The sequence below is a fragment of the Bombus pyrosoma genome, linkage group LG6 (assembly GCF_014825855.1).
Source record: "Bombus pyrosoma isolate SC7728 linkage group LG6, ASM1482585v1, whole genome shotgun sequence".
Classification (NCBI taxonomy): Eukaryota; Metazoa; Arthropoda; class Insecta; order Hymenoptera; family Apidae; genus Bombus; species Bombus pyrosoma.
Window position 1 is genome coordinate 3,741,481 of NC_057775.1, and position 23,584 is coordinate 3,765,064.

General features: G+C 43.5%; 1 protein-coding gene across 16 annotated transcripts in view; it reads left to right on the forward strand.

The window, feature by feature from the left end:
• LOC122568136 overlaps positions 1-23,584 on the forward strand; it is a 187,620-nt gene that overhangs the window by 107,974 nt on the left and 56,062 nt on the right. For all 16 annotated transcript variants that reach the window (XR_006316988.1, XM_043727523.1, XM_043727530.1 and 13 more), the window contains 8 exons: positions 8,146-8,194; positions 12,313-12,565; positions 16,290-16,500; positions 18,236-19,344; positions 19,705-19,921; positions 20,133-20,381; positions 21,035-21,422; positions 23,089-23,383. Coding sequence is in view for 15 of the 16 variants with exons in the window: in XM_043727516.1 (XP_043583451.1) it covers positions 8,146-8,194; positions 12,313-12,565; positions 16,290-16,500; positions 18,236-19,344; positions 19,705-19,921; positions 20,133-20,381; positions 21,035-21,422; positions 23,089-23,383 (2,771 nt within the window). In the remaining variant the exon portion in view is untranslated. The remainder of the gene's footprint in view (positions 1-8,145; positions 8,195-12,312; positions 12,566-16,289; positions 16,501-18,235; positions 19,345-19,704; positions 19,922-20,132; positions 20,382-21,034; positions 21,423-23,088; positions 23,384-23,584) is intronic.

A 23,584-nucleotide genomic window follows, 5' to 3' on the forward strand; every position in this document is an offset into this window, starting at 1 on the left:
GCCACGTTTCACGAACTTTGCTGGTCATCGAACAGGACACGGTTTCTGCGAGCCATCGTTAGTCGTTTTCGTGTTATTATCGGCTTCGGAAATCGCGGCTCTCATCAAACGATAATTCTTCGATATTTGAACTGGAACTCGTCAAATTAATTGTGATCGAAGTGTCGTTATTGGCTTTTAGAGGTTCTGATCCAGGAACACCGTATGAAGTAAGTGCCTAATATTTGGTCGTTCGAATTCAAACTTTTTAAAGAAGAACAGAAGCGCGATATTATCGATTCAGATCGAAGAACGATTCTGTCGAGCGACAATAATATAAAATAATAACGTGCGAACGCTGAAGCAAACGATGCATCGTTGACGTACGAAAAATCACGTCGCATAGGAAAGAACGAAAGAAACGGATGACAACGCGAAAGACGCGGCAGGTCGCATCGTTGCGTTCTGATGGTCGATGCAGTCCGCGAAATCAGTTTGGAGGGACGCGTCGGCCGGCTTTCAGGCGAAAAATCGTCCGGCTCGCGATCGATCGATTTCCCCTTGAAGCGAACTGACCTTCCGCATGACCCTGCTCGTTTGTCCGCACACGTTACAGCCTCGCCTATCCCGCGATTAATAAAGTGCGATAGGCCGATGCATTTTACAGGCGATATCTATATATCTGTACGTTCTATCGGTATACGTGTCTTTAAACGGCCTTTCGATTTAACTTCTTTGCTTCGTTTGCGCTTCACGAAAGACGTTTTCTCTTCTTTATCGTTTAAAGCGGTACCCGCGTTGTCACGCGATGGCAGACAATAACGCTATCGCGTCGAACATACGCGAAAACGTAAAAACTTGTAACGAACGCTTAATTACCGTAGCAATTGAATAGCGGTCGAACGTCCGTTTAGCTAACACGCTGGGAGCTCGTCTAATTTCGAGGTGAGTTCGCGCTCAAACTACCTTTACGGTTATTACACCGAGCCTCGCTATTTTCCAAGAATATTACTGCTTTTAAATGACGCGTACGTGTTACGACGTTACGTGCAACCATGCAGTTTCCGCCGTTCAAACGTTCCGCTCGGCTCCAATTGTCCTTCTCTAGGTTTTCGTTCAACCTTTTGTTCCTGGCTCGATGAAATCCGACCAAGGTCTTTTTAGTTGTCCTTCGTCGAAAATGAATAAAATTCACTTGTGAAAAACATCGATATCATAAAAATTATACTCCTTCCTTCGTTTATAACGAATGCAGCATATTCCCTTCGATTATATTCCACTATTTTATACTTTCACCATTGACTCGCTATTAAAAATATACGGAGCGTGACAAGGATATGAGCCGCGCGTCCTCGAAAAAGGAGATTACTGCAACGTAGGAAATATTCGCTCACCTTCTTCCTCCCTTTTTCCTTGGGTGAAACCGAGTGCTTCTTTCGGTATCGGGTTTAAGTAGCGTACACGACGTATCCTTTATGGACGACTCGGCGGTACTTGGAATTGCAAAAACCGTCAACCGTTTGGCTTTTCACATTCGACGTTGATAACTAAATTTGTGTGCGATTTAAATACCGTCGATGTTGTCGAGATTTCGCGGCATATATGTATATATGTACGTGTACGATAGTGTAGAAGTCGATTCATATCACGGCACTTGGATTTTTTCCTTTGATTCCTTCTGCGCTCGAACCGAGCACCCAAATACCCCTCGTTGACCGAACGAACACACGCCTATGGTCTCTCATTTGCCAACAAAGTACTCAAAGATCGTTCGAAACGCTGTTGCAATTCCGTTCGAAGGTTCCGTTTCTCGCTTCATTTATCTTCCCGAGGAAACGCGTCGATAAGCAAGCAGCAAAAATAGAGAATCGCAACAACTTCTCCTGTATCGAAAGAAAACGATGCGAGCTCCGATTCGAACGTTCGCGTGTTCCATTTGGAAAGCTGTTTCATTTAGCGATTTAGGTGGCAACTGCTGTTGGTTTCTCGGTGCTCGGCCGGAGTCGATACACGCGTTTTCTGGTTCACGAGCATTCATCGTCGTGGCTAGGTTGCTCGCCGCTATCTAAATCTTGGCGGCGACAGAACATCCCAGCCAGCATCGTTGCGAGCTAGTAACCGAGCGAGATCGTTACGCGGCGTTTTATCGACTGAGCGACCACAGCGATCGCGAACAAAGCGCAAAGAGGAGCGAGGAGAATCGATTTCTCTCGAGTCAACGGTCTCCGAGCGATACTTCATTTTCCCCGGTAAAATTACGGACAGAGAGATATTTTGTTTATCGAATAATTTCGCGCGTGTTTCCCAGGCAATGAAATTTTACTTTAGAATAATGAATTAATTACTTCTTTCCTTTTTAATACCAAAACATTCTCGTAACAGATGTAGCAGATGCCCAAATGCAAACTTTTATCGTTATCCTCTTTAATTAAGGAAGAAATGAAATTTCCAGAATTTTCAGGGCAAAGGAAAATGAAAGGAATATAGCGAAATAAAAAAAAATTGTGATTTGGTTTTTATTTAAAGGTAGAGCGCCAGCTCGCCGCTAGTACAGGATGTTAGTTGGCGAGATGCAGAAATCTCGCGTAATTCGCTCGAAGGCGGTTCTCGCGACAGATACGAGAACTTCCTGAATATTACCGGCAAGTTATTGGCACGAACCATCGCCGCATCGTGACAATATAATTTTTATGGTAAAGGCCGCTGCAAAAATACGCTTAAATGTACCTATGCACGATATAAATAACGATGTTTCGCGGTCGATCGAACGTAATTCTTATCGCAATTTAAAGGCGAATATCATCATAGGAACGGTATTGTTTTCATAGTAATTTTGTCGTGCAATATACGATCGACCGGTCCGTCTAGTAGTATTCGTATTATGAGCTCTGAAAATCTCTCATCGAAGATATTGATGATGATTACGTATTTTCTTTTCGTTGCATGAAATTTCCCCTCGTTTCCTTTTTAATATATCAAAGCGATAATTTATTATAACGCCACGCATTGTATCGCGACAATATATCTACGATGATCCAGTTTATTCGATGCTGGTTTGTTATACGTGTACTATTTGGTTGGACTTTTCAATTACACAGATGAAAGCCAATTTGCATTGAAATTTGATTAAAAATCTGAAATACAACATACGGATAGAGCCCATGCGAACATCGATTTCAGCAGAGTTAAAAGCCTGGCTAAAGGGTCTCTTTAACGGAAAGCGAGCGGTCTGCGATCAAAAATTGTGATCTGTTTCATTTGTCGATAGAAAATATGCCGTCGTATTTTTGAAACTTCTTATTTTCCTCAGATGTCACCGTATCGTTTTCGTAAGCACGCCAACACACGAGAACTTTGTTTCTTAGAACAAAATTATCCCGTTTTAGCGACGTATGCTGCAAAATATCGCAACTAATCCAACCTCTTTTATTAGATATTACCTTGTTTTAAAATCTGATTTCCGAGCGATTATCGCAAATTTTCGTACGATAAAAGAGTTTGTCTAGAAACACGCAAATCCTCTATCGCTTACGGTACAAGACAGAAATATCTCGGTACAATGCCCCTTATTAATCCCTTGATTAACTTCCGTTAACCGAATTCCCTTATTTCGCAAGCCGTTCCACGTCCCGCCTGCCGAACGATGCACGATGCACCGAAATATTGCCAGGGTTCTGTTCTGTACGACACCGAACGCCCGATACGATAAATTGCGCGAGATTTCCTCGACCACGATACACCGGACCCCGATTTAACCGCCGGTGTATCGTATATTACCCTTAATTGTGAGTCGGGCGCGTAAAATAATCGCAAAACCGATCGGAATGGATCGTTTCTCTCCCAGCTATTTCATAACCGATTCGTCCACCTAAAAATCCATGAATTTTCACGCGAATTACAAGAACACTCGATATTTATTCGCTAGAAATTACTTGTTAGTCTGCATGGTTTTATGTTACGTAAACTGGCACGGCGTAAATAAAGTGGACGAGGCTTATCGGCAACCAAGGCTGCAAGCTGATGGCCCTCGTTCGCCTTAGTTAAACTCTCCATCTATCCGATACGAAATCAGAGTAACGAACGAGCTGCTGTCGCGATCCCGCGAATTTTACATGTATATACAGGTATCGCTGGCACGTATAGTCACGCGAAAGTTCACGATCGCTGCCGATACCTATGCTACAATGCATACCGTATAAGTTTCTAAGTATAGAAACGCACGGAAAATTTTTTTTATTTACGAAGACTTGTCCAAGCCGAACAAAATTCGTATTAGACTCGATTTTCATTTATTTCGATCTAGTCCGCAGAAAGTTTGCAAGGGTCGTGCAAACGTTCTCATCGCGGAAAGTTTGCCGCTTTGGCAAATCTTTTTCGTCTTCTTTATCGAGGCAACCCGAACGACTCTTGGATACAGCATCCAAAGGAAATTTCATGATCGTCGGAGGTTTGTTACAACAACGGCAACGAGAGGCGATTCTTTTGATCCAACTGCCTCGTGGGGGAACGACTCGCGAGAAAAAGTATATCGCGCTGTATATCTACAGCGGCTCGTTAACGAAAATTCAATTATGTATTAATTTTCGTGATTCGAGCAAATTCAAATCGCAAATATTCTAAATTATACCTTGCTACTCCCTTTGCTAATTTACCGTTCCTTCATCTTCTACGTTGTCTTGTTCAAAGTTTTGCAAGAAGCTGGAGTATAAGTAGCTTGCCTGTAGCGTTATCGAACGTTCGCTCGTTGCACCCATTCTCGAAGAAGAGGTTAAGAGACGAGAGAGACGAGGAACGTGGCACGTCGCGTCGCGTCAGCGTACGTAAATAAAAAAAGGCCGAGGTATTCGGCAATTTGCGCGCGAGCATCGCGAACAAGCTCTTTCTTTTCAGATGTTTCTCCTCTGAAGCGAGCTTTTTGTAGAGACACTCGATAAATTTTCAATGACATCAGCGCAAAACCGTCGCTGCTATTGTATCTGGAAATCAGGTCGCGACGGCTGCATCCACTGACCGGACCAGGGGCTGAGATACGCGACAATCTGCTTTTTAAATTCGTTACCTCGCGAGCACGATGTTTCGCCGAAGGTCGAACGATAAAGAACTTTGACATTCTCGATATGCGTATGACGTAGAACGTGAAAAATATTTTTCTATTTAACGCGTTATTTGTAAAATGTGGTTGCTCGAATTTTTCGGTAAAACCGAGCCGTTGCTCTCCAGGAACAAACGATTTTCAAAAACACGCGATCGACGGTCAAAAATAAACGAAAAAGCGCTTCTGGCCGATTTGTAAGAAAGCGCGACTGCGATAAAGACCGATATATTTTTCTAAAACTACCTGCGCGTAGCGTATCTATGGTATACTTTTTACATATGTATTAATTAAAACGTTACGTAAAAGGTCGATAAGTTGACCAATTCTTCGAAATCCTGTTCTACGTTCTACGTTCTTTCTGGCGAAGGCGAAAGAAACCGCAATAAAGGAACATCGTTGCAATTACGGTTTAATAAAAACGAAAACGAATAGTGTACTGCAAGTTGCCAACGCGAAGAGTTTTTGCGCGGAAGTTATTTCGAAACGACACGTCCGTGCGACTTTTCTTACAGAACAATGCGAGATTAAGCCAGATTACGTGGCGTAGGTAGAATTTCGAAGAAACGGGGGTCTTCGTGACGTTTCTTCCACGCATTACAGGCGCCCGGAAATTCAAGTCCTTGTGATTTCCCTCTCGTCCATGGTAAACTTCCGATGGAGCAAGATGCTCTCATCCGGCGAAACGCCTTGCTGCATTTCCTTTTAGCATTCGTGCGACGGTGGTATATTATTTTCCTCGCGTGACCATATTTTAACGACCTTCCTTCAAACCTATACCATTGCAACCTTTATATTTTCATTACTTGCGATCGTTTCTCCACTCGGACAACTTAGAAATTTGAGATTAAATATTCATCACCGAGAAATTTCGCGATAGCGTCGAAAAAGCGAACAAGAATTTCTCAGCCGCGACGTCTGTGGATTTTGATGACCACTTAGAGTGACATCTCTCGTACGATGCAATGTCACGTTTTTTTTTTACAACGCGACACACGTTTTTAATCGCTCACCATTGTCGAACTTCGACGTGTTATACGACCCTTCCTCTTCCTCTCTATTCTCGGCGTTGTTCTACTTCCCGTCAACCGAACATTAAAAAGGAATCGAGGATCCAGTCGCGCTATGATTGTTTGGTCAAAAATACATATAGATCGATAACTCTCTTCGGTTTCTTGTACTTTTGTATTAATTTATATATATATACACACAATAAATATTTGTATAATTCAATTGTATTTCGCACGAGTTCTTTTTCACGCTCACGTGGGTTTAATAATTCATTTCGATACAACGCAACCGAAGCTTCGCTTTTCTTCGAGAAAAGCCGTCTTCCGCGAGAGCGTTTTATCGCTTTTCCTTGCGTTCGTCTCACATTACTTATCACATTGCGATATTTCCTTCCCCTCTTCCGTTTCGTTAGATAGAAAATTGCGTAAACAATGGTGGAAAACTACCGGTTGTCCATTAAACGAACGAGCTTTTCGCGAAATAGGATTACCAGTGTTCTTGCATGTTACTTTCGAATCATTCGAAACGCATCGAATGAAAAGCTATTTCATTCCCTGTATGGCGCACTTGGGAATATCAATATAGCAAAGTTCGATTTTGCAAATCCGCTGGAGATACGGGCAAATATAGGTATATCACGAATATGGTAATCGAGATGTAATCACTTTACAATATTACTTTTCTATCTATGAAGCGGAAAAATCGTTTCTAAAAAAGAGAGGTATTTCTAGTGCCGGTTATTAGGATGCAAAGCAACTTGGCGTTAGCAATTTTCCTCGTTCTTTGCTTCGTTCCTATGTAAAATAGAAAAGCAACGGAATCGATTTAACGAAGAACGAAGCCTTTGGAAAGTGATTGATTACTCTGCATCAACTACGATACACGGTGCCGAGTTCTTACCTTCCACGCCGCTATGAAAGTAACAGCCAGGCAATTTTTCAATTCATGTAATCGTTACCCGTTACATTTACGACTGTCCATTTGTGATTCTTTCAATTCGATGGAACGAGTTTGCATTTTACGTTACGATTTAGAAGCGGATTTTCGACTTTGCGTTTTCGTTCACGGAACACTCGCGGATTCCGTGTCCTTCTCGTGAAACTGATAGCAGATTCTCCGAAAATTTTAAATGCACATAACGATTTAATGCCGTAACGAGATGGAATCCTCCGGTTGAATCGCATTAATTATTCATACGTTTATAACACACCGATATTTCGGTGCTGTCGTTTGGTTGGTGGTTGGATTGTCTCGAAAAATCTTAGGCAGCGATAGGAGATCTTGTTCCATCTTGCCGAATATCTCGATTCTTTTTCCAGACACTTTTCTATTACCTTTCGAAGCAAACGCGATTCTATTTCGATTGCTGGCCCGAAGGATACGAAGGAACAATAGCGGCGTTTCTGCTGTTTCGTCTATTCGAGGACGAGCCGGTGTTTCGTCGAGGAAAATGGAGCAGAATCACCATTACGAATTAGCAGAGGAAAAAGAGCCCCGTGTAAACGCGGTACGAAACTGAACGATACGGGAACGGGATCCCTTTTCCCCCTAATTGACGGGCCGGGTCGTGCAAAGTGCTGCTCAAAGACTCGCAGTCGATTCTGTATGCACCAGCAGCGAGGGGTCGAAGTTGTTAACATGCGTCGAGACTCGAAAGAGAAACAGGAAAAAAGCACCGGCGAAAAGGAGTCGATAAAGGGAGCGGATACCGCTGAAAGGATTTACCAGTCGCTCCGCGTACATACTCGACTTCGGCGAAAGAACTCGCGAAACTTGAACACCCATTACCGAAAAGCTCTCGCATCTGAAAACTTTCGGTCGAGCAAACTGTCCCGAAAAAATTGTCGGTGAACGCGAGCAACGTGTCTTCGTATACTTATCGTTTTGAACGCGCGTAGTCGAGCAAATGGCAGTTGAAGTTCTTCGGCACTTGAGGTTTTAACAGCGAATTGTCTGATATGAAAGGTCGCTGATTCTGTTTAAAACCCTTATAATATATATATAATTCACCCTTGAGACGTTAAGGAACGTTTTTATATGACCGATATTTTTTATTGTTTCAGGCTCGACCAGCCGGTGACCAGCTCGACGTCCGGAATGGACAGCAAAAAGGTTCGAACGATACAGCTTTTTGAAATTATGGCCTTGAAACTTAATTTCACCTGGCTTTTTCTTTGATCGATCCAAGGATCGTAAGATACTTCTTTGATCTTTGATTCTCATTAATAACACCAAACGGTGCGTACACGAGTTAGGAGAAAAGCGTTAAGAATCCTATTAACCGCCGTTTCGAACAAACTGTCGGGCAAGATCAGGACAACCGGTAGAAGATGATGCAAGTTGAGAGCGTGTCTGAGGGAGTTGCATACTTTCGTTGAAGTTGGAGAAATCGATACTTGTCATAGGGGTTTATGGTAGTTGCAAAGGTTTCTTCCTTCTTCATGCTGTACGATACGATACTGAACTCCGTGGCAGAGTTAACGATGTCGTTTGAAGTTAACGCGATTAAATCGACGCGATAAGCGAGCCGAGTCTAATGCAGAAATCTCACTGAATTAACCGGCAACTTTAAACGTTTCCAGTTACATCGTTTGCTCCTCTAATTACCGTCTCGCGGTGCTCTTTGATAAACTGCTAGTCGCTGCGATTTAATCAGCTCAATTATTCGTGTCCGCACAGTTCCGCGAGTTCTAATGCAACGATCAGATTAATCTTCGGATAAGAAATGGTAGGTTCAAAGACCTTGGTCTTAGAGGAGTCGCGATATCGCGAACTTGTCAACTAATAATTTGGGCTCGTTAATGACTAAAACGAGATCGAATATACGGGCGATAGCGCCAACCCAGCCACTGAACACGGCAAGATCCTTCTACCACCGTAAATTCATCGTTATTTCATTTATTATTTTTCCATGTACTGTCGTTTATTGTCTTCCACGAAAGTGGTGAACGGTGAACCAAATATACCTATCTTCTTTCCGCCATTTGTTCTGGAAGCTTCGTTAAAATGGTGCGTGGCAGCTCGTTACGTTTCTTCACAGGATATTGCCAGCTCGAGTCGTAGAAAAGCAGTGACGGACGAACGCAAAACGCGGTAGCAATTCTGACCCGCCATAAACCGCTTCAAGCGTCGTTCTCTTCTCATTTACGCTAGGCAGCCGCGGCAAAAGAAAGTCACATCGAGTTACTTTCTTCCTTTTTTCGCGAAAGGAACTTCTCCGCCTCGATCCACTAGCGGTCGATGAAGTTTCAAACTCGCTTTTCGCTTCGAACCGCGTAGACGGACGATTCGTCAATCGTCAAAGCCAGGTAGAAATTTAGCCGAGTAATTTTTTGAATTGCCATCTCTTTAAACCTGCGATTCAACTCGGTCGAATTTCAGGCTTGTCGTCGACGCTGCTTCCGTGGAAGAAAGTTTCTCGGTCCGTTTGTTCGGCCTACGAATCGTTTGGAGTCGCGCGATCCTCAAGTTGCCGACGCGACAATCTCTCTCTCTTTCTTGGAAAAGAAGAATCAGCCTTGTTTACCCCGCGTTTGAGGCGCATCCCGGGAAACCACGAAGCGCGAAGACAACTGTTTGTTTTGCTTGCAGAAGCTCTGAATTTTCAAATCTGGGATGGGATGTACCGCTAGACAAAAGTTTGGAACTATTATGCTATCCGAGCACGTAGATGCATTTGAAAGAGAAGACACGACGAAGCAAATATTCTGCAACTAGCGAGAAAAAGACTATTTTAATGTTTTATCGCGGTTTATTATTTTCTTAGAATTCTCTTCTTACGAGAAACTAGATTTTGAAAGAAGAACTTAAAAAGAACATTCCAAAAATAATTGATTCTGGCTATCGACTATGATGAAACGTGTGTTGCTGCAATTCAGCGTATGTGTGTCGATACGAACTATGAGAGTAGTCGCATACCTTCGTGCGTGAACCATTCTAATCTCACGATGAATATTCATTCTCGTTTAGTCGGCGTATAACAGCCATAGGTCATATACAAGACGATTCGATGACTGTTATTGTCTCGTTATCACCGAATTATGGAAGCCGATCCATATGCCGAAATATGGAAGCGATAGGAATGGCAGGATTCGGAAGAAAGTTGCTTCGATAATGATCGCTTCCTCAATGGAAACATTCGCGAACATACGATGACGTTTCCGATTTCCTTCCTTTTTAACACAAATTAATTAAATTAATTCGTGTGCTCGTTGGAAACTCGACATTTATTTGCGTTATTATTAACATCAGGAGAAATTACGAGAACCAGGTTTTTTTCGAATAAAATTGGCACGTGTCGGTAGCAGCAGTTGTCAGCTGTAGCGCCAAACGTTCAGCAATTAAATCGACTTCCGGCAACTCGATCAGTAAAATTTTTCCAACGAAACCGGCTTTGTTGGTAAGTTGGTCGAGGAGATACGTTGTCGTTCCTTTGATCGAGCAAAACGATGAAAAAGCTTCCGTAAGGTTCAGCAACTAGGTAGACCGAAGAAGCTGGAAGAGAATGTTCGGGGGGAAACAATTATTTCTTGGAAAGCTGGTCCACGGCCTGGAAACATGGAAAACAATAAAAAGTGGAAAAAAGCGAAGAGAAGGGACGATCAGGTACGCGTCGAGTTCCGCCTTAACCTTAAGTTCGATGGCCAGTCCGGTTTTCCCATGAAAATCAAAAGGTGGGAACCCGTTGCTCGTTTGCTGACTATTGCACGTTCGCTTATCGTCCGTCGTATTTGGCACGATCCTATTTGAGTATTAATTAAATATAATTATTAAGTACTATCAATTATTGAGTATTATTTCTTCGTATCTTGGTTGCTTCTCCTTGTATTTGGTCCTGATCAGACTGTTCGATTTAAAATATTTATTCGATAGGTTGATGAACGTCTGTTACAACATTTATTCTCTGCTTCCTGTTTCTTGCTTAAATAATATTACGATTTCGCTTTATTTCCGACGAACGAGAGATTTTGCGGCTAGTTGATAAATTTTCCATAGGATGGACGGAATTTTCGCGCTAACTCGATCAGACAGGAAGCGGGAAAGCGGCTGCCGATCAGCTATCGAGAAATCTGTCGCTTAGGAAGCAACATGGCGCTGCACGACGTGCTGCCTTGCTTACTGACCGGCATAAACGAAGTTACTCTCTCAAAACTGACCGTTTCGATAGTTCTCCGCTTCTCCATCCACTGGTTTTAACAAATTTCATCGGTCAATTCATGACAGGAACGTTTCATCGAAACATTCCTGCCGCTTAGTCGATTTTTCGTTTCTCTGTGTATTACGCAAACTGTTTGTTTTCGAATATCTCGTGAGAAATCAAAGTTGTCAAAGTACAGGAGCTAAAATAGTCATAGTATATCGAAACGATAATAAAAGCCTCCTTTCGGTCAGGAAGATCAGACACGAAAATCGATTTCCGTGGAGAAATTTCGAGTAAAGGAGGTTTCGAAATATGACAGAACAATTGAATTTAGAGATTAACCGCTATCTCAGGCAGAATCGAACGAAAGGAGAGATTTGGGTACAAGTTACGTAAATATAAAAAACGAAGATCGGTCACTAACCGCTGTCCTGTTTCCCGATGACCTGCGGTGTGTGAAGCTTAATCGACAATGACGCGGTTCCAGTTTAGAAAGCAGTTCTACTTAGTCGACCAATTGCGATCTTGGCTAGATATTTTGTGACGCGGGAAACGAACGAAAACGAAAATGATAATCGTCTGCAATTATCCAAATTTCCGGTAGCTGGTGATTATGTAAATTAGATCGAAATTTATCACACGGCATTAGCATGATAAATATTTCTATTATCCGCGGTGGGCTTGCCGCGACACGGGTTAAATTGCCGTGTCAGCTGCTACATGCTTTATCGTCGTGTAATGCGCGCGTGATTTCTAATTTAGAAAAATTTTAGTGTCCGAAAGTTTCAATTTTGTTGATCTAAAACATCGTGGCGATTTTTCACTCGCTGTAGAATAAGACGTGTTTGGCACTGGTATTATCATCGTACTGCGTAGAAAGATCACTCTTAAGCTCGTGTCACGTACCGCTATTTGCATGGCAAACTCTTACTCTCAACAACTTGCTTTCAACTAAGCCAATACGGGTCGAATCGATCGAGAAAACCATAGATTTGGTCGAAAAAGCAACACGTACGTACGAGCAGACTGTAGAAGCAGCGTGGACTCGACAGAGAGACAAGTGGCATAAACGAAACCGAAATGATTTCAGGTTGTCCAGGCGGCGCCGCTCCCCGTACCTGTCCAGGTACGTAGCAAGAACGATGGCTCGGGGGTGGCCGCATCCGTGTCGGGGGTTCGCAGACGAAGCGGCTCCCAAGGTTTACGATCGCCCGCCGCGAAGAGGCCACTCTCCGCTCCCGTCGCCCTTCAGGGATGGCTACACAAACAGGGCTCCGAGGGGCTGATGCTTTGGAAGAAACGGTGGTTCGTCCTCTCCGAGTACTGCCTCTTTTATTACAAAGGTCAGACCACCCACGTTTTCCTCCCTCTGGAATTACGTGTCGCGTTCTTTCCACCGAAAAACCTTTCCCATCTTTTACCCTTTAGCCTTTTTCTTTCTCTTTCTTTTTCCCCTCGTTTTGTCTTTGGAACCAAGCAAGACACAATTCCCAACGCGATATGCGCGACTCGTAATTCTAGTGGTTTCATTGAGAATACCTGCTGCTTTTTCCCTTTTGTTCATGCTTTCTCTCTTTTCCAAGTTTTATTTAGTCGTAATAGTAAATATGAACGAGGAAAAATCTCTCTTTTCGGAAGCAGAGTGTCTACGTTCTTCGCGTTCAGTTACTCTCCATTGTAAATCTCCCGAACTATCTTTCGTTTGCTTCTGTCCATGGAGTTTCGACTAAATTTTAAAATTAAGCTATTCTTCTCCCAATTTTTAATCTCTTTTCTACGAACTTCAGTTCCAAAGTAGGAACATGGTAAATCTGCTATCTCCCGTTTATATGTGACGCGAGAAGTAGTACGAGCTAGTCACTAGTCGGACAGCACCAGGTAAACGCATAATGCAAGCAGATTCGCGTCCGGACGTGATATCTTCTTCCTCTTGTTAAACTTTATCTCGTTCTTTCTTTTCTTCGTTTCCAACATGACCGCGGATATACGCGCAATTAACGTTTCGCCGAGGGGATCCATATGAAATTAACAATTTTTCTTTCCCTTTGTGTGTCACGCGTAGGGGAGTTGGCACAGCTTCAACTTTCCAGCTTTCTCGTTGTTTTTCAACGTTGTTTTCGCTCGCTAAGCGTTCGCTCCACCAATTTCCGTTCATCCGATTGCTATTTCCTTTTCTCAATCTTACCTCTTTCCCTTCGGATTGTTTCCTCCGGAACGCTAATTGCACGAGTTCGCCAGTTTCGTATTTACTCTCGACGTTGTAACATATTTCCTATCCTCGCGAAATATAATTTTCGAGAGATCGGCAGATCGATGTGAGAATATTTTTCGGAGAACTGTGCCTTACGAAACGTGGACGATATTTGTAGTAGAATTTTGAAATTTATTTGACGTATCTGCGTATTGTCAAACTATGTCGTATCTAGATTCTTGTCAGCGATTAACGACAATTAAAATATTACTTTTATCTTTTTAAAAACACCGCAATTTTTCTTTAAAGTATAACCTAGAAAACATCGCGACAAAGAATTTTTATACGTTTCCTTCAATATACATCCTCTCATATACAAAAACTTGGTTCGAATCTGCGATCATTAACGTATCACAGCTCCGGGAACAGTTGAAACTTCATCAAAGTTTTACGTTGTATTTTTTTTCAGATCTTCCTGGATAGTAGAGATACATACATAAAATACAATAAAAAGTGGTAAAAAGGTTTTTACTCGATAGAATCTTTTTTCTCTTTTGAATAAAAAATATTTTTGAAAATTTTTGTTATATAAATTTCCAGATATGCAACGTAACCGTAGAATGTCGTTATTAGTCCACTTTACGAACCTACACTCTTCCATAATACGATACTTATCGATATTCTAAATGAATGAAGTTTGACTGGAAATTCCAGCGATTCTGTTCCGATATTGTTACACCAGAGCAGGATCAAAAATTTTACGACAAATCTCTGGTATCGGGTTAAATAAAAACGAAAATTTCATTGCACGCGGGAATATAGATCGAAGTTAGGTTCGATATTTAGTGCTAGTTTCTCTTTACTACCGTTCTGTCAATATTATTTCGTAATTCAAATTCGCGTCGCGCATAAGCTTCGCTCGTGAAAACTCAAATTCTCTGGTTCGTGTTTCAGCCGTAAATGATCGTAATTTTTCGTCGCGCGATTCCTTTCTTTCGTCGAATGAAATCAGCCCGGCATTCACGTTGCCCTGCACACCGTTCTTAATTAAGGCGATATTCTATGATGGACGCATAATGGAAACAATGCGCGTCTGGGTCATTATTCCACCGGTATAAATTAATTTACCATTGCGTTTTGCTTCACCTACATAGACGCGAACTCGTTTACTGCGGATTTAAATTCTTACACGCGGTTATCAGCGGTTCCTGGAATGGAAACTATTAGTCTCGTTCCCTGTTATTACCTTCATAGCCTGTCACCTTCGTTGACAACGTATCAGATATAAATAAAGGAGCTTTATTATGCTTCTTATCACGTCGCTTTCCTCCCGGCTAACTTATTTATTTATTTGTTAAAAGATCTCTTCTTTCTAGGCGCAAGACGATTCTATCGAATCGAAGCGACAAGCCTAAGAGTTTGAAATTAAGTTCCATACCAAGTTGTGTACGCTCGGACGAACCTCGCCTGTCGATTTAACGACGCGACAGCTACAATTTTCCTTGGAAAATAAATCGCACGGCACTCGACGATTACGGTTAACGATTCGCGTGCATTCTCGAAAATTCCTGCCTCGGACGATGGCCCTTTCCTCCTTTTCCAGACGTCCGTTATGATATTCGCGCCGAAATTTATAACACTTTTTATCTCGTTCCTTTTCCTCTGTCCGCGGTTCAGCGTGTGATTTATGTCGACACAGGCAGGAAGGGTGAGCGCAACCCCCGACTGGGCTAACGCGTGTCAATGGCGCGTTAGGGCTTTCGGATGCATTCGAATCGAACATTTCGATTTGTCAGCCTGTAAAATGATTTCCTGTCGCATTTGTCCATGTCATTGGACATTACCGAGCGCTTGCCACGATTTTTCTGATCGATGTCAGATTGAGAGCTTTTTCCTCATTCGATGGAAATCATAGTGCTTTTAACGTTTTTGGCTTTTTAACGATCGGTTTTCCTAGCCAATGACGATTTTAGACAAAGACTTACTCGCGTACGAAGTAGCTACCAATTTTGGAGCAAGTACGTAGTTAAATACAGATTTAGATAACAATGAAATATTGTAGCTTTGCATATGCTGCATCCGTACTCACATTCGTAATCTTTTCTGGAAGTCGAACGGATCTGGACGCAAATGCGAAAGTCGTCTCGCGATTCGTTTCTAGGAGGGTTGTTCGCGGCACTCGTGCGACCCTTTCGCCCTCGAATCTCCTTTCATAGAACGCGGCTACGAGGAACTCGGATGAATATTTCTCGTTAATAAACGAGAACGTCGTCGACCCCTTTGCCTCGACTTTTTCCTAGCTTTCGACGCAAATTTCTTTTCCCGCCTAGCCCCTAGACTGGTTTGGCGCGAAGCGAATCGAGCCAGACGGCATCAACTTCTTCGGATCGTTTAATCCCGACGTTACAGAGTACTTAGCTAAACTTTTAGAAGGTTTTGTGCGTCCATTCAACGATAAAATTTCATTTTTTGTTTCGTTCCGCTAGTAATTATTAAATAAGCGTGACAGACACTATCGCAAAACGATTGCAGAAGGAATCGAGAACAGAGCGATCGTGTTTTACGAAGGTATAGGCCTTCCGTGTATTATTCTATAAAAATATTATTCCTCTTACATCAAGAAATGCTGAAAATTACTGCTATTCGATAATTCACGGTTTTGCCTATTGAATATACGGTTTTCGAAATTTTGTTGACATTCGGAGAAGCTGGAAGACCGAATCGATGCTTATTCCTTATGGATTTCATTTGACTGCAAAATATGATGAAATCGAAGCGTACTATCTTCTCTCGAATCAAAACCCGTTTCATATTGAAAAACGATCTACTCTTTACCAACGACGATGGATTAGACATTGATAACGAACAAATTTCAGGTCCGGAAGAGGAAAAATTGTTGGGCTCGATATTGTTGCCGTCGTACAGAGTTACCGTGTGCAAGCCCGAGGATAAAGTTAATAGAAAGTTTGCGTTCAAAGCCGAACACGCGAATATGAGGACTTATCACTTTGCAGCGGACAGTCGCGAAAGCATGAATCAATGGGTGAACGCGTTAACCTTGGCGACTCTTCTTCAGGACCCAAGTCCGTGAGTATCTACTTTTTCCTCGTTTACAGCGATCTAACTTTATTCGCTTCGTATCGAAGGAGAGAGAAGAAAATACAGGATACAAAATGTAAAAGCATAAAGAAATATTGAAAATCTACGGTCGTTAATTTTCTCGTTGGAAATTTCAGAGAACGAACTCGTAAAAAGAGCAATAAAAGGAGAATCGAACGAACTATCGCTTCTGCCATGCAATAACTTTCATCGCGCGTAACCTTTTACCGGCCAATATAAACTACCACTTCAGTATTCCAAACAATTTCAAACGATTGCAAATTTTCGAGCTGGCGCGTTATTTCGCGTCGCATGCTCGGCCGATAGGTTTGATACGTTGCATTGGCTCGATGGCTGGTGCCGACGTTAGTCGCAAATAATACCATTGAATTCGATCGGAATTTGATTAATCGAGAAAGGAGTTGCGTTTTACAGCAGGAAGCATCATCGATAGACTTGTTGTTTCATGTAAAATCATTTGTTTCGCATTGCCATCGTTTCCTTACGGCCTCGTTTATTTCTTATTCCGCGTATTCCGCATCTTCCGGTACAGCGAATCCTCGAAGTTGTATCTACCGCGGTGAACGATCGCCACTTTTATTCGCAATGTTTTCCTCGCGGTTTTCGTATTTATCGTTAGAGAACAAAAGGATTCCCGAACCTAATAATGGCAAATTTGGTTTCCAGCAAAATCTGCTCGTCGTTTTCAACACACCTTACAACTTGTTCGCTAATCGATGTCAACAATCGTGTTACGTAATATCTTGAGTTGCGTAACTAATTTACGCAGACACGTACGAAAAGCCTAGCCCGATCATTCACCGCCGCGATTATGAAACATCTCTGCGTTTATTCCGTTATTTGCTCAGCAAACACGCGTCCCCGAACAAAATAACGAAACAAATTCTCCCGAATAGCATAATTCCAAAGAAAAATTTCTTCGACTGTAAGAATGCAACTCGTAATCGAGCCGTTCGTTGTGCAATTAAAGAACACGAACGAAGATAAATAATCGAACACATTGTCAAGGAGAAATTCGCTTTGTTTCTACCGAACCAGAGATTCCAACGAGCTGGCCGTATTCATAGAACTATTCGAAAGTATCGCGAACACTCAGACGCAACTTCTCGTTTCGATCGCGGCGTAACTCGTCCGTTCGTTTGCTTTTTCAAAGTTGGTCGCGAATAAACAGCGGAGAATTTGTCGTTGCTCGGCTAAAAAAACTACAGGACGGTCGTGTTTCGTTTGCCGGCCGAGTACTAGGAATTTTCTGACGGACTGCGAATACCGATGCAGGTTTCTGACGATAACGCTGGATTTCCGCGTTTTCAGACTCAACGACTCGACAAGCGTGACGAAACTCTGCTCGAAATTAGGATCCACCGATCTTTGTTTGCACGCTGGTCTTTCGAATTAAACGTTTATCCGCGCATCACTTCGCGTCGCTCGCTTGTCGCGAGATTACGCGCGCTTCGTTGCTCAAACGTTTTCATCTACTGTACGGTCGAGTTGAAACGCTTTGATTCGCCGTTCCTCGAGCCAATTGAATTCTCTTTTGCGATTAGTTTTGTGAAATTATTGAAATGGCTTATTGTTGGTCGATTCGTGGATGCAATGGTCCCATTGACCAATTTAGAAGGAACTATGTCGTCTCGAGGCAAACGATTCAAGCACAACTGCGCGATATTCGGAACGATAATCGAACGAATGAAATATGCTTCAGCGGGGCCGGCGAAGCAGCGGTGGTAATCGAGATAGCAGGCCAGCCGGACGGGGAGCGGAGCGCACGGCCGAGCGTCTCCTCGATTTCCTCGATTCTGAATCAGAGTGCGGACGATAGCGACTCTGGATTTCACGGTTTCCAATCGCGGGACGATCCGAGCCACGCTTCCAACAACAACTCCAGCCCGAACAGCGTGAACACGGCCTCTTTCCCCAATCTCAGTGGCAGCAACAGCAACACCAACAGCAACACCAACAACGGAAACAACAACAGCAATAACAATAATAACACCATCACCAACACCGGTAACAACAACGCGAACGAAGTTCAGCCATTGGTAAACGGCTGGATTCAACAGCAAACTCCGTACGGTCAACCTAGCACGTCGCAGCACCAACATCAGCAACAGCAACAGTACGGTCAGCTGATACCCTCTTCTCAGCAACTGCAACAGATTCACTCCCACCAGCATCAAGCGTTGCTTCATCAGCATTTGTCTCATCAGAGTACCAATCAAACTCATCAGCTCCATCATAACAAGCACGTCGTGCAGCAGCCGCAATCCCAGTCGCACTTGACAGCCAGCAACGTACAAACTGTGCAGCCCATGGCCCGAAAATTCGGTCAACCGATCTACGCGAACGCCCCGCCCAAACCTAGAAGACTGACCGACGGATCGACCGAGTACTCGACTCCGTCGCCGGATCCGGACTACCGGAAATCACCGGTATCGCCGGACGTTACGGTGACCAGCAAGAGCCCGATGTCGGACTATGACAGAGGCAGCATGATCTACGGGACGAGGATGAATCAACCGTCGCAGCAGAGCCTCAGAACGGATAAATCGGGCTTGAATTACGGGTACGGACAGGTGCAAACGGAAAGGCGCACGCCCGACACGTACGGTCGTAGCGCGGCTAAACCGAGATCCGCCAGAGGGAACGGTGACTACGAGGAAGTTTATGGGGCTCCTCAACTATATCAGAGGCCAGCTGGACCTGTTGGCTATACCAAAGGATCCTCGCCAGCACCTATTCCGATTCCGCTGTACGCGCAACAACATCAGCAGTATCAGCAGCAGATTCATTCTCCTGGCACGCCCTCCAATAGTAAGTATATATCTTCGTTTGAAATATAGTATCCGATAGACGAGACTAAAGTCGACCTGGTTTGACAAATGTAAGTGGAATTAATAATATAAATTGTACGAATCGATCCTATCCAATTAGAGACAATTAGAGTCGTAGATGCACATTTTTTTCCTTTTACGTAACATCGCCAAATGTTGGGACATTAGCACGTTCTTGTTGGCAGAGAACTTTCTAAACTCTCAAAGTTAACTAGCACAACGGTAATTAACGCGGGAGAAACGCGTGGAAAATTGGACTATAAATCGCTTTGTCCGCGATTGCTCTTTATCCTTATGACACATATGTATGTAAGAGGATCGTCGATCCAATTTGATTCAGTGCCAATAATGAGGCAACCGAGGACGCAGCCACCACCGCGACCGCATAGCGCGGACTTCTTGGAGTACGAAGCTACCAGGAAGCCTCATCAGCAGATGCCACCGCAGTGCGAAGAATCGCTGAATCAACAGAGGCGTCCACAAAGGCCTAAATCGAGTTTAGACATAGTCACTCCGTCGGACGCTACCAACGACGGTTATTTCTATTCCGAGGAAAGGTAACCGATGATTTATTCCATTACACGTAGGTTGAGCCAAGTAAGCAAGGCAAAATTGTACGGAGGAACGGCCTTGAACCGTTAAATTCTACGAAGTCTCGTTTCGGTCGTATTCGTTTAATTATGAGACGTTCGAATCGAAGAACAAGACGTTACGTTCACAAGGCATTCCGATATTTCAAAGATGTCGCTTATGATACGTTCGTTACAGATACGCGGCACAGATGCGGCAGTCCTCGGTTTATCTCCATCAAACGCCTCAGCATCATCAGCAACAAAGGAACCAATCGCTTTCCCGAGCAACAATGCCGTCGAAAGCATCGGGAATCCGCGACAGAAGCGACGAGAGTAGAATAGCAACGCTGCCGGATGTTTCCTGCTCTGGCCTGAGGCGGACGCAACGCGAGCACGTTCATCAGCAACACGTGATACCTCACCAATCCCTTCAAAGGCACACCGAGTGAGTCACTGCTCGTCGATCTCTCTTCCAGCTTTCTACCGCCTTGACAAATGCTCCTCCATGTTTCTTTTTAGTACGATTCTCGCAGTATCATTATCAAAGATGTTTCATCTATGATCTAGATGTTTGATTTATGATCGGAAACAGCCATTTGGAATTTCGCAAATTTCATTTTCTGTCTACGTTTATTTATCTTTCGATCTAGTATTGTTAAAAGTAAAGTACCAGTACCGATACTGTTTGCATTTCAACATGGTCCTTGCAACAATGGTGTCGCATATCGAAATATCTTCTATACGCTATTTACTTTTCTGATCTGGATGAGTATACCGTTGTTTTACGACACGCATGAATTTCCATTTTTTTTCTTAGTTTAATGATTCGCTGTATCGATAAAAACCTTTTTCACGAATAGATGATACGTTTTTAATTAAGCTCGTACGAAAAACATATATTCTATTATACGTATGTACAATCGACGTACAAAAATAATGTTATTTCTTGTCTAAAAGCGTCTCCTACGCTACACAAAATTTCCCGAACCAAAGGCGTCGTTCGATATCCGTGGGTCGATGAAAATCAGAACCTGCTGATTCGAAAAAACGACGCGCGACTAGACGTATAAAACGTTCGAATCTTGTTGGCTGATCTAGGGTGAACAGCAACGAGGCGAAACTGAGGCGATCGTTGCGAGAGAAGAGCTACGAGTCGAGTAACCGAGAAATGTTGAGTCACATGGCCGAGGACGGAACGGTGCCGCGAAGAATTCCACGAGAGTACGAGTCGTCGATGTCGGCGGGGTGGGGCGGCAGATCGACGAGTCACACGGCCCAGGGGACTACTCACGTGGGCCAACCGTGTCACGCTCCTCACGCCGCTGCCAGACGATGGAACGAACAGCAACAGTTCTGCAGATCGGCGTCCGCGCGTCTCCCGAGGACCAGGCATCCGGCCGCCTTGGATCCCGACGACGACGACTACGACTACGGAGAACGATCTTCCGAGCAGGATTCGCGTGATGGTGAACGAAAGATACAGCAGGTTGGTTCTCTCGGACTTTCCTCCTTTTATCCAAACGATCATTGTGTTTTTCATGTTTTACGAAGTGCAGCGTAGCGTTCGCAATTTATTAAAGTCGAAAGTGGAAAGTTGTCAGTTTGGTTTTCGATAAGTCACGGTTAGTTCGAAAATTACTTCTTCGTCGGAGCAAAGTATAAAATGTGAGACTGACGATGGATCTGAGATTGAAGTTAAAAATACGATTGAAACGCGCGTGTTTTGTAATTACGTGCAACGCGCGTTTACTCTGCAGAGGAACGTAGAGAAGAAAAGTGCTCACGTTTAGTTTTCAGCGTGTTCGAGTTGTGATACCGCTTACCATATAACCTTGGGCGATAGAAAGTAACGGAGTGGAAGTTGAAAACACCGAGTTATTGCTACGCTTTGTAGTATCCCCATTCGCTTCATTCAGTGGCATACAAAATTAATTGAAACTTCGAAATATTTACAAATGCCAGTGAGAAGTCGGCAAAATAGCTTTGTTATACCTAAATATCTGCAAATTCGTAATATCGATTCGAGAAAACGATATCGATGAATCAGTCTTGCAATAATCTATAGCAACAATCACTTGCTGCAGCTACATTCTCCGACGCATCGAAGCAACGTTTTTGTGAATCGCGTAGTAAACTACCGCCGAGATTCCAAAGAATGACCGGATGTTTGAGGAACGCTTTAGAAATTCCCAAAGGCGCTTGTATAGAGATGACTCAAATCGTTGGCTCGTTTTCCTCGGTGTGATCGTAAACCGCGTACGGTCGATTGTTTGACGGACGGAATAATTCGTAGGCCGCACAGGCACGAAAAGATGATTCATACGAAGGTGCAACCTGTACGCCGAGTACCTGCATTTATGTCACGCCGCGTTTCGTGATTCTGCTTTCACTGCGATCCGTTCGATCTTCGTCATCGTTGCGAGCAGAGCTGTTAGCGCGGTTCCTCGATCGTCAGACGTTCCTCGCTGCAAACTGATTTCCTCGTGCCCCTATTTTGTGCGTCCATCTCGAATCACTTTTATTTCTTCTTCGATCAGTCTTCCAGACTGTTACTCGGCTTTTTTTGTCGTTTCCTTTTGATCGACCGTGTGACTTGTCGATACGTTTGACTTTTATCAACGTACCATGCTTTTAGCACGTTACGCGATCGACGGTCGTACGAGACGAGTTTCAGACGTTTCAAGAGTTTAGAATGCATCGGTGTACAGTTGAAAAAGTTATTTTTACAAGTGAGAAATTCAAATGGCACTCCTGACATTTAGAGTTGTCTCGGGAAAACCTGAAAGATCAATATTGTAAATATACGGATACGTTTTAAAAGAAAGATTTTTAAAATATTCGAACGACTAATATAGGCGAAGAAGTCCGGTGGAGTGGATAAAAATGACGTTTTATTTCAGACCAAAGGATTACGATATTTACGATAAGCTTCGTTGTATACGAGATAATGGAATTATATCGCATCGAGACGAAGATATTTTTGAGTTTGCTTTGTTTTGAGTTTACCGTTCGATGCCTAGACGGAACGATCTAGTATCGTATAGTTAACGATATCATTGACATTTTCTAAAAAAGAAAATGTCATCGTGTTTAATGCTGCGTAAGAGGACGGGTTCGTAAGACGCTTTTCCACAAGATGCATGTGATTGCAGCGCGAGGAGTCAATGAAGCGACTGCTGGAATGGAAGCAGCGAATGCTGCAATCGCCGTTAACCCGGAAGCCATCGGCCTCGGTAAACAGAGGACGGGCGCAGAACGAGCTGTCGAACTATTACAAGCAGCAGGCGCTGCTCGAGCTCGCTGCTCACGAGGCCTCTGTCGCAGAGGGTCGTCACTCACGGCGAAGAGAGGACGGTCATCGGCCACATGTCCGCAGCAAGAGCAGCGACGGCCGCCGGACTGTCGCCAACGTTTCGCGATACAACAGCTACTCCAGCGACGACGAAGGTAGGGACACTTCGCCTGAACTTGTTATCTGACTTGTGGCTTCTCCGACACGGGCCGTTCCTGGGAACATTTTCCTTTCAGTACACGAATAAGCTTCTTTAGAACGTTCGATTTTATTTTGTACGTTGACTTTGTACAAATTACTTTGGGACCAAATTTTACGATTAACCAGAAAAATTGTTCGGCCTGTTTCATTATCAA